Here is a 15,598-nt window from a genome sequence, read left to right as displayed (position 1 = left end):
TAATCCCGAGTAAAGCGGGAGAAAAGGGACCTTTCTCCCCTCCCTGAACCAAATCTCTGTTTCGGGCTGAGCGACCCGTTTTACTATTACCGGCTAATTCCACCGCCGGAGAAAACGCAGCTGTGGCCCCGGGGAACCGGCTCCACCATCAGGCTGAACATAATCCCTCATATAATGAAAAACCTATTTCTATTTCTGAGGCCTCACTACTCTTCATACTGAAGAGCCTTGTGCCTGTCACACACTTATTGAAGCTTATTACTCATCTAGGCAGCTGGGCCCAGTTAGTATTTGGAATTATGTTTTAAATCGCAATTTTTCTATTATTTATTTTAGGATTCCAAGGCCACGGCGAGAGCATGTCGGTGTTACTCTCGATGCCTTTGTAAAGGCCTAAAAGCCCCCAATCGAAATTCTTTTCTATGCCGAGAGCCGTCATGCACATGTGGAAAACCTTCAGTTGTGACGCGTGGTAACCCACGTGCGCTGAAGCCTCTGGCCTCTCCCACGGTGCTGGTCCTGGTTTGAGGCAGAGACGTTAAGTCTTCTCTGGGCCCCGGGCTTCACGTTCCCCCTCACACCACGCTCTTTTCTTTGGCTTTCGACGATAAATGGATCGTCTCTTAGGATGCCAGGAACAGGGCTATGGGCAGATGGGCTAAAACTTTGGCCTCACCATCCAGTGGAAAAATAAGAAGTAGCTTAAGCTAAGTCAGAGGATTATCTGAGCTGACCAGAAAGCATGATCTTCACTTTATTCTCAAGGCCGGGGGTAAGCAGGCGGGTCTTTTTTGTATGGAAGCCAGCGGAAGCTCTAATTCTCTTTAGCTACTCATCTGGTCTCCTTGCCCCTTCACATTCCCAGGAAAAAAAAGATGCCACATCTATTACAGTTACCCAGAGGAATGCCTTCCCATAGTTTTTTTTTCTCTCTTAGACATGCTTGCTTTTTCTTGCGGTACTTTCCCCCTCTCTGTATAAAAGTATTCTTTGCCGTTGGGGTCTGCACGCTACTTGGCCCTATGCTGTGCAGGCAAATCGGCCACATTTACGCAGCATTTGTGCCATAGGAAGACTCCTTCCTGTTTTTCTGCAATTCACACCCAGTCACATTCGGGTCTGGAGTCTTTCTCGCTATGTTTCCGCCAAGAGAGATTCCAGATCAGCCCCTCCAGGCCACCGCCCGCCACATATCCGTCCCGCGAAGCGAGTTTTGAACAGTGAGACGAGAAGCCCCCTAGCTGAGTCCACCCTGGGCCTTTTCTCCATTAGCCAGGTTCTGGGGGTGTTGCTTTGTGTTGTGAGACTGTGGGAGACAAGGGCTCAGTAGAGTGTTTGGGCAGAAGCGGGGGAGCAAGGAAGGAGTGCAAAGGGCGTGGGCAGAATCAGCCGGGTACGTGGCAGTTAGGAGAGGAGTTCAGGCTTGGCTGGGGCGTGATCTCTGGGTTTTTTTTTTTTTTTGCCCCTCTCCTTCTTCATGTTCCGACAACATTCTCCCTGGGTGGGGTACACAGCTTGGTTAATAAATTCCTTAGTCATACGAACATGACAGACAATTCTTTTTCCTCCTTTAAGATGAATTTCCTCACGGATATTTCAGTCGGGTCCACTCTCCAATTTGCCTCTGACATTAAAACAAGCCATCAGTATTTCAGTGCGATACACAGAGAACTGCTGGGTCAGCCGACCTTTCCAGAAGGCTTAATTCCTGTCAGTTTTGAGGAGAATAAAATACCAGGCAATTAGCATTCACATACTTCGAGAAAAAATAGAGAGACTGCCTCCCAGACAGGACCAACCACGAGACCTTAGGCAGTACTTTGACCCCAACGACCTTCACCTAAAGTACCAAGGTGGGAGTGGGGGATGCAGCAAGCAGAGCTGGGGAAAGACGCAGCTGGGCAGACTAGTAAATTTTTTAAAAGCCTGAGGTGAGGTATATTTTCCTTTAAAAAAAAATTAAACTTGACAGAGCAAGATAAACTTGGACTTGGTCCCAGGACACTTAAAGGTAGAATGTACAGAGGAGACGAGGGGGAAAAACATCTGTATCTGTGCAAATGCAAACAAACACTGTTTCCTTAAAGTCAGACCAAATTTACCTGTCAAAACATGTCATTAAAATGTGCACATATTAAGAAATGTTCATGACCAGACTATTCGGGACAGGGAAGTGCTGTGTGTAGGCGCCCTTCCCTTTTCTGCCCAGCCCACTCCTCAGCCTTGTCACCAGCCAGGACCTAGGTAAGAAGACCTCCTATCAGCCTGAGAATATCCACGTTGTCTTAGACCCACACTTGCCCGATTAGGAATTAAGAAACGTCTGGAAAAGATGCGAGTTCATAAATCCATTGAATTTGATTGGGAGCTAAAACTGTAGGGTAATCTCACATACCCCCACTCGACCTTCCTTTACACCATGAAGCTAGGCAAAAAGAAGGCAAAGGAGAATCTGGTACAAAATAGTTCTCCTTCCTCACATCAAGTTTCTATGAAGATTGAAAAGGCGTCGGAGAACTCCCTCGCTTGACGAAGAAGACAAATACACTTGCTCCCTGGCTTCCAGGGTCATGCCAGAGACAACACTTCTGAAGACAAAAAGCGATCTCTAATGGCCAACGTTCTGCGCTTTCCTGGGAACCAACGAGTACACCCCTTCTTTCCACCTCTTACATCATTTTTCAGGAGTCGAGATCATTGTAGAATGACATGGACTTCAATTAGGCACCACAGAAGATAAACCAAGCTTAGGGAGAAATGATTTTGTAGGAGATAGTTTTAGAGTCCCCCCCGCCTTCATACACATTATTTGAAATATAGATTGATGTTCAACATTAGATGCATTACTCTCATCTATTAGGCAAGAGTCGGCCATGCCTATAAATTCAATTTCCTTTATCATGGTGGCTTTCTGGTTTATTTGGATAAATGTTGAGCTGTCCACTGTTATTTATCTAAGTAGCTCATGAGGGAACCAAAAGTTTAATGATGTAGGATGAGGTGGAGAAACAGCACCTCCAAGCAATTCGCAAGGATTGCTTTTCATTTCATTACTTTGGCTGGACTTATTGGTTCAGGAAATTGTGTGGAAGAGTTCATGTGCTTCGGTAAGCGGGGGTCCATTTTCCCACCATACTCATGTCTTCTAATTGTTGCATGTTTTATCCTGCTTGACATATGGCATTTCAGAGTTTGTGTTGTTAGCTAATGTTTCTAATTATTCTATTCACAGCTTCTTATGCCCTTCTCGTCTTAACTTTATTCCACTCTTAGTATTTATACTTCTTTATTTGATTCTTCACTCTTCATGACTGTGGTCACAAGAAGTATAAGCTCATTGTAGGCCAACTTCTTTTTTAAAACAAAATTTTTAGAAGCTTTATTGTTTTAAAAATAAATTCAGGAGGAGATAATGCCTTCATTTCACAAAATACAGATTGTAGAAAAATAGGCCCAAATCTCCTCAATTTTTTATTGTATAAGGGTTAGACCACTCTACATTTCTAGGGGGAAAAATGGATGGCTGACCTTTGATTCACACCAATGAGTTAATAAAAAGCTTTTTAACAGTAACAGTTCTGTTCCCTGATGGATCTGAGGAAAATGAAACTCAGATGCCTTCTGTCAGTGTTGTGTGTGCCTGATTAGCATCACGGCGTGGGTTGTTTGTGCAACACATAACTTATGCAGGTCCTCTAAGCTTTCTTATTAACTGTACTATTTTGTGGGGTGGATTATTAGACTCTCGGTCTAGGAAAACATTTCAAGTAAAAATGTCCTAGATTCTGAGACGAGTCAGCGGATTCCAGCACACAATGTGACCTGCTAATCACCTGCCTAAATAAAATACCTTGCCCAATGGAAAAACATAAACTTACTATAATAAATTTAATAAATATTAAATTAATATAAAATAATTAACATGTAAAATTAACACACAAAGTCATAAGGATTTTTTTTCATGGGGAAAAATCTCTTTAACCCACAATTCTCTCAAGATTCAGGAAGTCTACAGATCTTATTAAAAGAAAGTTTAAACACATGTACTGTACCTTAGCTAATGCCCCGAAGTCTTATGTTTGTAAAATCTGGGGCATAAGGCAGCCTTCAAACCAGTTTCCAAAAGGCATCTAATTCAAAGGCACATAGAACTTCCCAGAAAGATGTCACCTTGTTGATGGTGGCCTGACACACAGAAAGCATTTGACCCACTGCCACTCACCTTTCCCCATGGAGGAGAAGCAAGTCTAACCTAAACTTCACTAACGTGCCTCTAAGACGTTCATGGTGTAACACAAGTAGGCAAACGGACAGAATGGCATCATGCCAGCTAAGGTGCCTGTCCTTTAGGAAGATCAGTGTCCCTATGGGAATGCCACACACATTGGCACAAATCGTCCCACAAGTGACCGAACACCACTGAAAACCCGCTCCAAGGGAAGGGCCTTTGCTAAAAGCTGTGAAGAAAGTCTTGGTGAAAGAAGTGCAAAGACTGGACGCAGGACTCATCCGCCCTTCCCACCTGCAGTTTGGTTTTTAGGGAAAAAAAGTCTTTGAAAGATGATACATATTATACATCTTATCAATTTCTTTCTCTTCCCAAGAACGGAAGACTGTATTTTCTTCAGCGAAATGTTTTCCTTATCAACATGGAGCTTAGTACTGCTATATTCTCTGAAGCATTCCAATATTTATGTATTTATTTAAGGCTAGAAGTTGATAGTATAAAAAATATAATAAGTGGAACATGCAATGCATTGTCCTCTTTTTTTTTTACAGTAATATTAGATATGTTAATACAGTTGATGGATCATTTGCTCTCCTGATGTTGAAGATCTTATGAGACATCAATTCATAAATGATCTATTTGATGAGAAAAGGGTTCAGGCAAAAGTCCTGGGTGTCTATTCGTAACAACCGAAAATATGAATTTTCTATAAAGGAATTTGTACTAAAGGACACAGGAAGTATGGTTTCGGGTGACCTTAAGAGAAATCCAAATGTTATGAAAGTTCGTATTTGGGTCAGGTTTCTGTTGTATGAGGCCGCAGAGCTAAGCAGGCCATTGCAGCGCACAAAAGCGTCTGTGTGGCTTGTGTACGCAGACTTAATTCACCATAGAACAGCTCCTTTCTCTACTTGGTGCTTTGTAGCAATTGCTTTCATTCCCCAGCACATCCTCATTGACAGAGAGGCAGCCAACAGACTTTCAGATTTATGCCATTATTTGCTTCTTCACCTTGAACTCCAACTAAATCCTGCCACACTTTTGTAAAGTGAGTGCCAAACGGTGGCCGTATGCCAGACGCCAACACTCCCCAGATTCGCTCAGCTAGTTCTCTCCGTTTCAGGGAGTCACAGATTCCTGCTAGAGGGCTTGATGGGGATGCTTCCACAGCCCCCCTAACGGCTCCTTTGCCTGAATGCTTTCTAACTTGGAAATACAATTTGGGAACAGAGGTATTCGAACATCAGGGAACCAGAAACTTCCCTTGATGTGAGCGGACAAGTGAAATTAGGGATCAGGGATTCTGGGTATTTCATAATGCCTTTCACAAACGGTCCAACTCAGCCCTAACCCCAAACAGCATTCATTAATTCAACAAGTATTTATTGATTGCCTACAAGGTGCCGGGTGCTGTTTTGGAGGATCCGAAGACCGAAGAACCTGGTTTATACTTCTCACTGCACATGGCCTAGATGGCAGCCAATACAATAGTAACAATGACTCCATTCAATTGGGCTTCCATTGTGTGTGAAAAATAATATAAACAAAGCCACTTGAAAACGGAGCTGGGGCTGCCATCCGAGAGGAGCTGCCTTGTACGTCTTATGCCTCAAAGCTTCGGAGTGTTAGAAGAGGACAAAATAACCTTGGGACTGGGCCTAAAGCCACATTGTGCCCCAAAGAGCTACGTGTAAGGATAACAAGAAAGCGGATATTATGACCGTTGGTCTGATGACAACTAGGCTGAGTATTAAAAACACTGTTCAGAGCTACTGTCCCTACACTGGCTTCTCTGCGCCAATGAAAACGTCTTCTTCCATTGATGTAACCATTACCCTTTCCTTCCTCGTCAATGCCCCTCGCTCTTGTCTCCTAATCAGAGCACAATTTGGGTTTCTGCCTGAATCACTGCTTTCTGAATAGCAATCTTTTTTGATCTCAAATAAATGTTTGCTGTCTTTCCCTTGGTCTTCTATTTTTAGGTTTCTGTGAGCCACGTACTTCCTCGTGTATCTCACTGATTCTAAGACTCTAATTTTTTTCACGTCTCTGAAATCAGAATAACCTCTTACCTGGTGCTTTTTACAGTCAGCCCAGCAGCCCACGGTCTGTCAGGTGACTGTGGACCCATCTAGTCACATGGCTGTACATCCACCCAGGTGGTCTGTGGCTACCTCTTCCCCAAAACATAAAATAAAATAATACACGCTAAGAAATCATGTCATATTTCAATTAATGACCTATTCTCCCCTTGAGACTATATATAATAATGATACTTCCCATATATGATGACAGTGGATTTGAAGAAAGTATGCATGTATCACTTTTGTTATTATATGTATTTTTTAATCATTTCAATGAATACTTGAAACATCTTTACAAGGTAGGAATTAGCTCCATTTTTTTTTTTGGATGGGAAACTAAGGTGCAGGGAGATTAATTAGCAAGCCCATAGTTACACGGTTTTTAAGTTTATGTATCAGAATTTAAACCCAGGTCTTGGTGACACCAAAGCCACAAGTGTGCTTTCCATTAATTACATCAAGCCGCTTCTTCTTCTAGTTACCATGGCGAGGCAAGAACCTCTGCAGGTTTGTCATAGGTAAAACCCAGAATGAAATACTACCTATTTACGGCACATTCAAAGTTGGGCCCAGAATCCTAATTCATGAAACAAGTAGAAAGAAACGGGCAAATGACAGACTCGGTTAATGGGGGTCCGGGGGCCTGGTGAGCATCCAGTTGGAGCAAGAGGGTGGGCGAAGACGAGGGTCAGAGCGCCCGTGACTGCTGTTGGACCGAGAGGCTGCTAGAGAGGTAACTGCTACAGAGAAAGTCCAGGACAGAGGCCCGAAGGACGACTCAGGGGACAGACAGGTAGACAGGTGGTGAACGCTCTGCACTCATTCACCTAATGTGTACTTTGTGGGGACACAAAGTCCTGGGTTGGCGGACGATACCAGTCCCCATGTCCTTGTCATGGTCCTTGAGGGCCTAGGGGTTGTGGCAATGACTTCCTCCTTCCTGCCTGGTTTTGCATTAAGATGCTCTGTGATGTCAGGACAAAAAGTTGCTTCCTCGTTCTCCTCCGCGGAGCGTGCCCGTGAAGCTGGGACTGCCCCGTTTGGCTGAATGACTACCTAGATTTCTGCCAGGTGTCTTAGTGGGGAAAAAACAAAGGCCCCTCCCCTCAGTAGAGGCCCTCACCTTTTCTGAATGTCACACACGAGATAACAAATGTTGCCACATGGCCGCTAGGGGACGGAGACCCACCTAAGGACTTCATTTACTTTCCGTACATGGACAAACCCTTTGAAATCAGGTGGACAGTTATGAAATGACAGTCCCATCGCCTAAGACTCACCAGCGTGTGTGTACTGACAGGACTCTATTATCTGGTTAAGAGCACATTAGCATATTCATTAGAAAAAAGCCTGCTACTAACACACAAACAAATAACAGGACTGGCCCCTTGACCTGCTTGGGGGTAATTCTCTTTTCCTTCCTGTGGCTAACTGCCAGGCTTGACCATTTAGGGCCGGGGGCTTGGTAGAAATGTTATCGGCCGGATTGTTCAGATGTAATCATTAGAATTTTGCCCTTTCGATAATAGGGGGTAGGTGCCTATGATTTGCAATTCACAAAGGAGGGAGGGGTTTCGCGTCTCTCGGGATAGTCAACAGCAGTGAGCTTGAAGGAGAGGAGCGATATTTTTCCTAGTCTGGGTGCTCACAAAGGCTGCCAGGTACGCGCGCTCATCTCATCATTTCCTGTCATTTCTTTGTTGTCCCCAAACCTGCTCTGTCCTGTGAGACGGGAGTACACACAAAACAGCCGCCGAGAAGGCAGAATTCATCAGTATGAGTTTCAACATATCAATTTTCAAGGGTAGTGACTTTAAACACACGGCAAGCTTTTAGCTTCCATAGAAAATAATCTCTCATTGTTTGCAAAAATACTGAAAGCACCCCAAATTACCACACTTTTAACATCCTGACATGTTGATGGCCTGCGTTCTTCCCAGATCAAAGCGAGAGTGGCAGAAGATGGGGCTGAGCCGCTGACTTAAAACATAGTATTTCATATTTGGCAGGAATTACCGTGGTGCAAACAGACAAGGTGACTTTCTAATATATATGTATTTTAGTTTGGCAGCGATCTGAAGAGCTAAAAACTAATTTAGGGTGACACGCTCTTATCTTTCTCTCCACCCCCTCCCCCCTCCCCAACCACACGAGGAGTTTTTGACGGAAACTCTGCGCATGTTACGCATTGTTTTAAACTCAGGGTTGATAGGCTGAAGCCTGTGTCTTGTTGAACCGTTGTGTTGACTCTCATCATAGAATTTCTAGGATTATCTGGATTTACACAGCAAAGTCCCACATCACACGCGTCTTTCTTCCTTGCTGTGGGCTAGCTGTGCAAACACTTTGGTGCTTTTTAAGAAAACTAGACCTCTTCAGCGGTAACCTGGGACGAGAAAGAGAGGGTGTCATTCAATGACCCAGCACTGTTACAGCCTGTTGGAAACCCTCAACAAGAAGGCAGCAGGCCCTGCGTGATCTTAAACAGGCTGGGGTTTTGAACCGGAAGCTGGGGTAACTGAAGATCAAGGAAAAGGATCACCTGGAGAAATTGTTAAGACAATTTCCCTCCAGCTGAGTTGGAGCACCATTTCAAGTAGTCTGTTAAGGATGGAAACTCTTACCCTACACACTGTTTTAAACTAAACGGAAAAGTGGCTTGCTTTGTTCTAATTTGGGGTGGGGGGGGGTCAGAAAGGCAGATGTAATAATTCACTGTGAAATGGGCTTGCAATACCAGCAAAGGTCAACCAGCTGTCCCACCTCCAGTGGACATGTGGTTGGACTCTTAGCGAGTTAGAAAACAACTATTAAAAAAAAAAAAATGAAGATAAAGACACATCTTCGGAAAAGAACAGTAATATCATCAGACGGGGGTTGGCACACAGTGGCCCGTGGGCCAAACCCTGTCTGCCACCTGTTTTTTGGTTTGTATGTTTCTAACAGCACCTGGGCGAAGAAGGTATAGTTTTACACTTGAAACGACAGAAAGATCAAAAGCAAAACAATAGTAGTGAATGACACATGAAAAGGATGTAAAATTCAAATCTCAGGGTCCATAACTAAAATCTCTGGGAACACAGTCATCCCCATATGTTTACGAATTTGTTTGCTTTTCCATTGCAGTGACGAGTTGTGACAGAGATCGCGTGGCCTGCAAACCCGAAAATGTTGATTATGTGGCTCTTTGCAGAAAAAGCCAGCGGCCCTCTATGACAGAAGTTATTTGGGGAAGCAGATGAGGACGCTGAGGAGGAGATATGGTTTCTCTCCACTGTGCTAGAAGATGATTCCGGGAGAGAAACCCATGACTCTTCTTTGCTAACGAGGGTGGAATTAGAAAACCTGACCTGGTGCTACAAAAAAGGCCTGCAGGTGTCACGCAGTTTTTGGAGACACTGGCCAACCATAAACTTTAGGAGAGAGCAATCAGGGCAAAGGTGCTAGACTGGACATCAGGAAACCAAGGGCCTCGTCTCAGCCCTGCAGCTAACTAGCCATGTGGCTTTGGATGCTCTGGGGCTCACCCAGCGTCAGCTCCTGCCCAGTGACTATCATACGCCCATTTTATTTTTTGCTAGAGTGTATGTTGGGGGTAGGGTTCAAATTTCATAACTACATAAACGTGCTTTAAATGGAAAAGTTTCTGAACAGTTCTTGTCATGCACATAGTGGGCGTACCACCGGCGAGAAGCTTTATGTTGCTTCCACGACTCAGAAACTTAGGGATCTAGGGGGGTTTTTGGGGTTGCAGGCAATGCAAGTCCTTGAGCTCTCCCGCACTCCAGAGTCTCCTAAACCAGTGTACCTGAGAGCCGTCAGGGCCAGGGGCTGAGTGACGCCTTCACATGGTCCCTGAGTGGTCCATGCAGCTCCTTAGGGTAATTTGCCCCAGGTGTTTGTACACTGGGAAATCTTGGCATGGAAGAATTGAATGGAAGAGCATATTATACAACTTGGTTGACCCCAGCTGTGAGGTCAGGAACTGGGGGATCTTCTCTGGGTTGATAAAGGCCCCACCTCGTCCCACCTCTTCCCATTTACGGGAGAGTTGACATTATTCTGCTCTGACTCCCACCCACGTGCTGGATCTATGGAAGAACTCGTCATGGGGATGGACCCTTCCAGGTTACTCATTTCTGGAAAGTCATCTCTTGATGGGTTTGAACATGCAAGGAAGATAATTTGACCTACCGGTCGCCCTTCCTGACGGGCCTGAACTCAGCACCCGTCCATAAACATCCTCGGGCTAATGCTTTAATGTCAGGACCTGTCATGTCCCAGTGGACCACGGCATCACCTACAAACCCGCATGGGCTCAGGTCTCAACGCTCTGGTCTCCTTAACAGGAAGGCTTCGGCTTTCAGGCTGCCTTTCTGTCCTTCCCCTATGGTTCTAGGCAGGCACAACTTCTCGCTGTTCCCGACATCACTTTTCTCTGTGTTCGCAAGGCACTGTTTACGCCCCTGAAGCTCTATAATTAATAATACACCGCTTTTCATCTTCAAAGTGATTTATACACATTAATTAATCCTCACCACGCTTCAGAGTCCCTGCACGTAAATAACCATGATGTTCCCACGTTTTATTTAGGAAACCAAGACCCAGAAAGAAAGCAACTTTGTCAAGGCCAAAGAGAATGGGCTCTCTGGGGTCCGGATCAGAACTCAAGGTTGTGACCTCCATCACACTTGTAGACCTGTTGTCACTTTTAGAGAGTAGCCAAGAGGAACCCGACAGCTCCATGCCCAGCGCCATGACTGCTGGGTAAACTGGCCTGTTACATCACTCACTTTGACTCATCAACTATTTTTCAATACTCCAGGGTCGAACAATCTTACCTAAAAGCATAGATATTGGGAAATGATGGATTATAACCCAATGAACCATCCTACTATGCTCAGGTCCAGCTTTCAGTAGCCCCAAGACCGAGGATAAATACGTTCTCTGATCCATCAGTCACAAGTTACACCCCGATTAAAACATTAAATGCTCACTCTACGGGGTCACATTTCTGGGATCGCCCTACAGAAAGCTGTTCTATTTTAACTATCAAGCCCAATAAAGCACAATAGCTCAGGCAGGAGCCACCTACCTCCCCCCCTGCACATCACAGATGGTATTGGCAGAGGCCGGCAGTGCCCTCCAGCCCAGGAGACCATGAGGCCTGAGAAGTGAGCTCAGAGACCCCTTTGGACATTTTCTGACACACAGCTGAATCACGCCAAGACCCCAAAGGCAACCGAAGGCAACTCAGTTTGCCTCCACTGAGCCTCCCTGAGCAGTTATCCGGGGACGCCCATAAAAACACCACTAACAGCACAAAAACTTCTGCACGAGTCATTGAGGATGCAATAGGTGCCCTTCCCCCTCCCGCCAGTCAACCCATTACTCCATCCTTCGAGAGGTAGGTGAGAAGCAGATACGACTTTAAACTAGGGGTGCATGGGTGTCAGACCTCAGTCCCCACAGAGAGCTGGGGTATGGAGCAGAAAGGTTTTTGCAAAGCCCCAGAGAAGCACAGTACCTTTTCCCACAACGTCAATTTTCTCACTTTTGGAGGGCACTCCTGAGAGATGCCACCAGTGAGGAATGTAAAATTTATTTATTTTTCCACATGAAGATGAGCACCGGGATATTGTGGGAGAGAGTGACAGCTTCACATCAGTTTTCAGCTAGTAATGGTCAGGGCCCGAGGTCCCTGGGGGTGCATGGTCACCCTCCTCACTCCCAGGGGAGAAGCGGCAAAGCCTGATGATCAGGGTTACTCTTTTCCCCTCTACACAAATGTTGAAGAGCTCTTTGGAGTTGGCCTCTTTTTGCCGGAGTTTTCTAGGTTTGCTTCGCAACATGGCACAGACAAATTGAGGAGGCCTATCATCGCTGCCCTGAAACCAAGCCAGGACCGCCAAGCGTTTCAAATAAACTTCAACAAACGTCACTGTGGCCTTGGCCTGGGCCAGGAGATCTGCCATTGGCAGGCTCAGCTGACAGAGCAGCAGCAGCGGCTCTTGGTTGGGGCCAGGAGCAGCGCGCAGGCTTTGTGTCCTGCCCAGGATGCTCGCAGGCATATGGCACCCTGCCCCTAAGCTCTTGGCGTGTGCCGATTTTCATAGTTACACAGCCTATACCCCAAGGACGCAAACCAACATCCTTGGCGTGGGAAGAAAGATAATCCAGCCACTTTGCCAATCTGCTACCCTAAGCCTTATCCTGAGTTCCCAAAAGCACAGCTGGCATGGGAGGGGGACCTGATTCCCATTCAGCAGCACGTGGGGAGAGTCGAGTTAAGGCTAAAGGGACAGAAGCAAAGGAGGGGACATGGGCAAGCGCCACCGTGTCCGGGTGACGTGATTCTGCACAAAGACCTGGCTGGAGGCGCAGGCCTCTTACTTCTGTTTCTGTTCCACAGCTCAGAAAATAAGCCAGCTACTCTAGCTTGCCGGAACATTAAGATGTTTCCAGGCATGCTGATCACCATTCTTCTTCTATCTGGTTTTTGGTAAGTTAATGAATGCTCATGAGTTTCAGAGCAGAGACCTGGGTTAAATCAAAATCCAGTGATGGAAAAGACTAGAAGGCTACTGTGGGAGCGAGAGGTGGGTTTGCAGGAATGACCAGTCTCAGCGTATTTCCAGGAAAGAACACAGCCAGGGTGCTTAATTTCACAACTGAGAACTGTCATTTAGAATCACGAAGGTGAAACGCATCAAACCGAAATGGATTTCAGGAGGGGAAGGAGATCATTCCCGTCCATCACTCATTCTCACGTCTTTCGGGAGCGGACAAGCCAATTGTGCAGACAGCGGAGGGCCTCTCCCCGACCTTGTCTCCCCGACCTTGTCCCAGCCAGGGCGGCGGGCTGGCAGCCCGGACTCACCTATGAAATACGCCAGCAGAATGGCCAAGAGGAGGGCGGCGGTGATGGCGGACAGGGCGGCGCATTTCCAGCTGCAGTATTTGGAGGGCTTCTTCAGCTTGAAGGCCTTCCTGGAGAAGGTATTCCGGGGCAGCAGGCGGGGTGGGGGCGTGTAAACGGTCCCTGAGGTCAGAGGGTATCCTGGAGAAGAGCTGCTAAACAGGGGCGTGCTTCCAGAGGAGGTCTTAAAGAGGAAGTGCCTGCCGGGAGAAGGGGAGAGTGTCAGGATCCCCGTGGGTGGCCAAGGAGGGACCAGCCAGCCGCGTTTCCTGCTGCGTATGTTCTAGGACAGTCCTGGCTCACGGCCCTACCCTGCCTGTCATGGATGAAGGGGCGAAACGTGACACTTGGTGGTGACATACAGTAATCCCATGAACGCACATCATTACAGACTCTCATGGACGCACCTAGATTTTATCTTCCACAACAGTCCTGCAAAGTATTCAAAGCAAATACGAAAATTGAGTTACTGCTTGTTATTCAGAGATTACGACTACGATGATGGACCGGGAGCTGCTATTTGAAGGCACTTGAGATATATTGTCACCATTTCTTACAAATAAATATTATAATATCCCCACGTATGATGGGAGAAATCAGGCTTGGAGAAGTTAAGCAACTGTCCGAGGATTTCAACCCCGTGCTCGGTCTTCTGCTAAAGTCTGTGCTCTGAAGTGTTACCCTTCCTGCAGTCTCTTGAGTCTTCTTTCCTGGGCTCTTTCTCCCTCCATCCTGCTTCCTGCTCTGAGACCGCCTCTCTAGGCCATGGGGTCAGGGTTGTTTTTTGCAAACATCTTTGCCCTTCGTGGCTGGAGCTATGGTGTGACAACATGGGAATGGGGTCTACTGGGGACACCTACTGTTACTATAACTCTTCCTCAGAGTCAGGAGACTGTTTCTCCAAGGACATCTCCTGTTTCTCCAAGGACACTTCAAGGACCATCAAGTCTCCGGTCATACATATTCTCTCTTCCGTGTGCCATTTAGGACTTGCCACCCCTTTTTAAAATGATGTTTTGTCTACCAGAAAACATATACCAGTGGACTGGAAAGCATGGATTAAGTAGAGTCTAGAGTTTTAGCAGCGGGAAGCCAGGGGCTGTGTTTTATTCAGTGACTTGTTCATCTCTATGTACCCAACTCCAAGTTCAGCACGCAGGGGAGCCGAGAGTGGATGAGTGAATGAGGGAATGAATGAATGAATAATGAACGAATGTTTTGTGAATTTGACTTGGTTTCAATTCTAAGATTCCAAAATGTTTTACAGGTATTCCCGTTCTCTCCAAGTCTTCAGTAGGTGCAACTGTATTTATGGGCCACATACTGCGTGTCAGTTACAACGCTAAATGTTTTACTTGCAACGGAACCTCACGCCAACGCTGTAAGGTAAGTGCTGTTATTCCCACAGCTTTACGGGTGAGAAAATGGAAGCTTGGAGTTAGCCAGCCAGGGCATTAAGGTTCAAACTCCAATACGCCTGACTCTCGAAGCTCTAATTGGACCTACTGCCTCACACTGCCCCTGCTGCTGCCCATTGGGGTTAGCAAGGCTTCCCACCAGGATTCTGAGACAAGTTCGCTATCATTACAAATATCAGTATCTTGGCTGCTTCTAGACAGAACCTTGAAAGTATTTTAATCCCTGACAAAGATCAAACAAGCCTGATACAACTCACAATCATGTCAGAAAATGCGTATCTGATTAGGGAGTTGTTTAATATAGCTAACATTAAAATAAACAACTGATATTTAAACTTTATTTGTACTATATGTTTGATGACCTGAAGAAAGCCAGAAGTTTTGATTTCATAAGTAAGGCTTTGTATTCCTTATCTAATAGCTCTCTTTGAATGCTCCAGGTTAAAAAAAAAAAGTCTTTTGGGAGAAGCAGTAGACATGGTATTTAAAGGGAGAATTCTGGAGCAAGAGACACCTGGGCTGGAGTCCTGGGAGCGCCATTCCTGGACAAGGAAGCCCATGGAAGTGTCCTTGTGAATCTCCAGCTCCTCGTCTCTGAAATGGCGACAAGAACAGCACAGGTGCCTCCTATCCTAGCCCAGGTCCTGGAGAGGATTCCCTAAGATCACTTAGGAAAAGCACTTAACGAGGGTGGCCTCGGGGGTAAATGCTCCCTGCGTTCTGAGTAACGTTTATTATTAACTCCTCAGAGCAACAGAAGGAGCCTGAGACATGAGTTTTAATTTAAAGCTTGAGAGATGTCAAACACACATCTGAAGAATTCTCCAAGTCGCTAATAGCCCACTGCCTTGTAATTAGGTCAGAGCGTATGCATACCTGAAAGCCGGGTGATGGGGCAGCTCTGGGATGTGGTTCAGAACTACTTCCAATTTACTTCTTGGACAACTTG

General features: G+C 45.9%; 1 protein-coding gene across 1 annotated transcript in view; it reads right to left on the bottom strand.

Annotated features, from left to right (window-relative positions):
• LOC150000980 (teneurin-2) overlaps window positions 1–15,598 on the bottom strand; it is a 612,383-nt gene that overhangs the window by 218,645 nt on the left and 378,140 nt on the right. The window contains exon 4 of the mRNA XM_090288551.1: window positions 13,193–13,431. Within this exon, the coding sequence (XP_090144677.1) occupies window positions 13,193–13,431 (239 nt within the window). The remainder of the gene's footprint in view (window positions 1–13,192; window positions 13,432–15,598) is intronic.

The sequence above is a fragment of the Furipterus horrens genome, unplaced genomic scaffold (genome assembly GCF_987537825.1).
Source record: "Furipterus horrens unplaced genomic scaffold, mFurHor1.1.pri manual_scaffold_10, whole genome shotgun sequence".
In the NCBI taxonomy this organism is placed as follows: domain Eukaryota; kingdom Metazoa; phylum Chordata; class Mammalia; order Chiroptera; family Furipteridae; genus Furipterus; species Furipterus horrens.
This window is presented reverse-complemented; position numbering and strand designations above follow the sequence as displayed.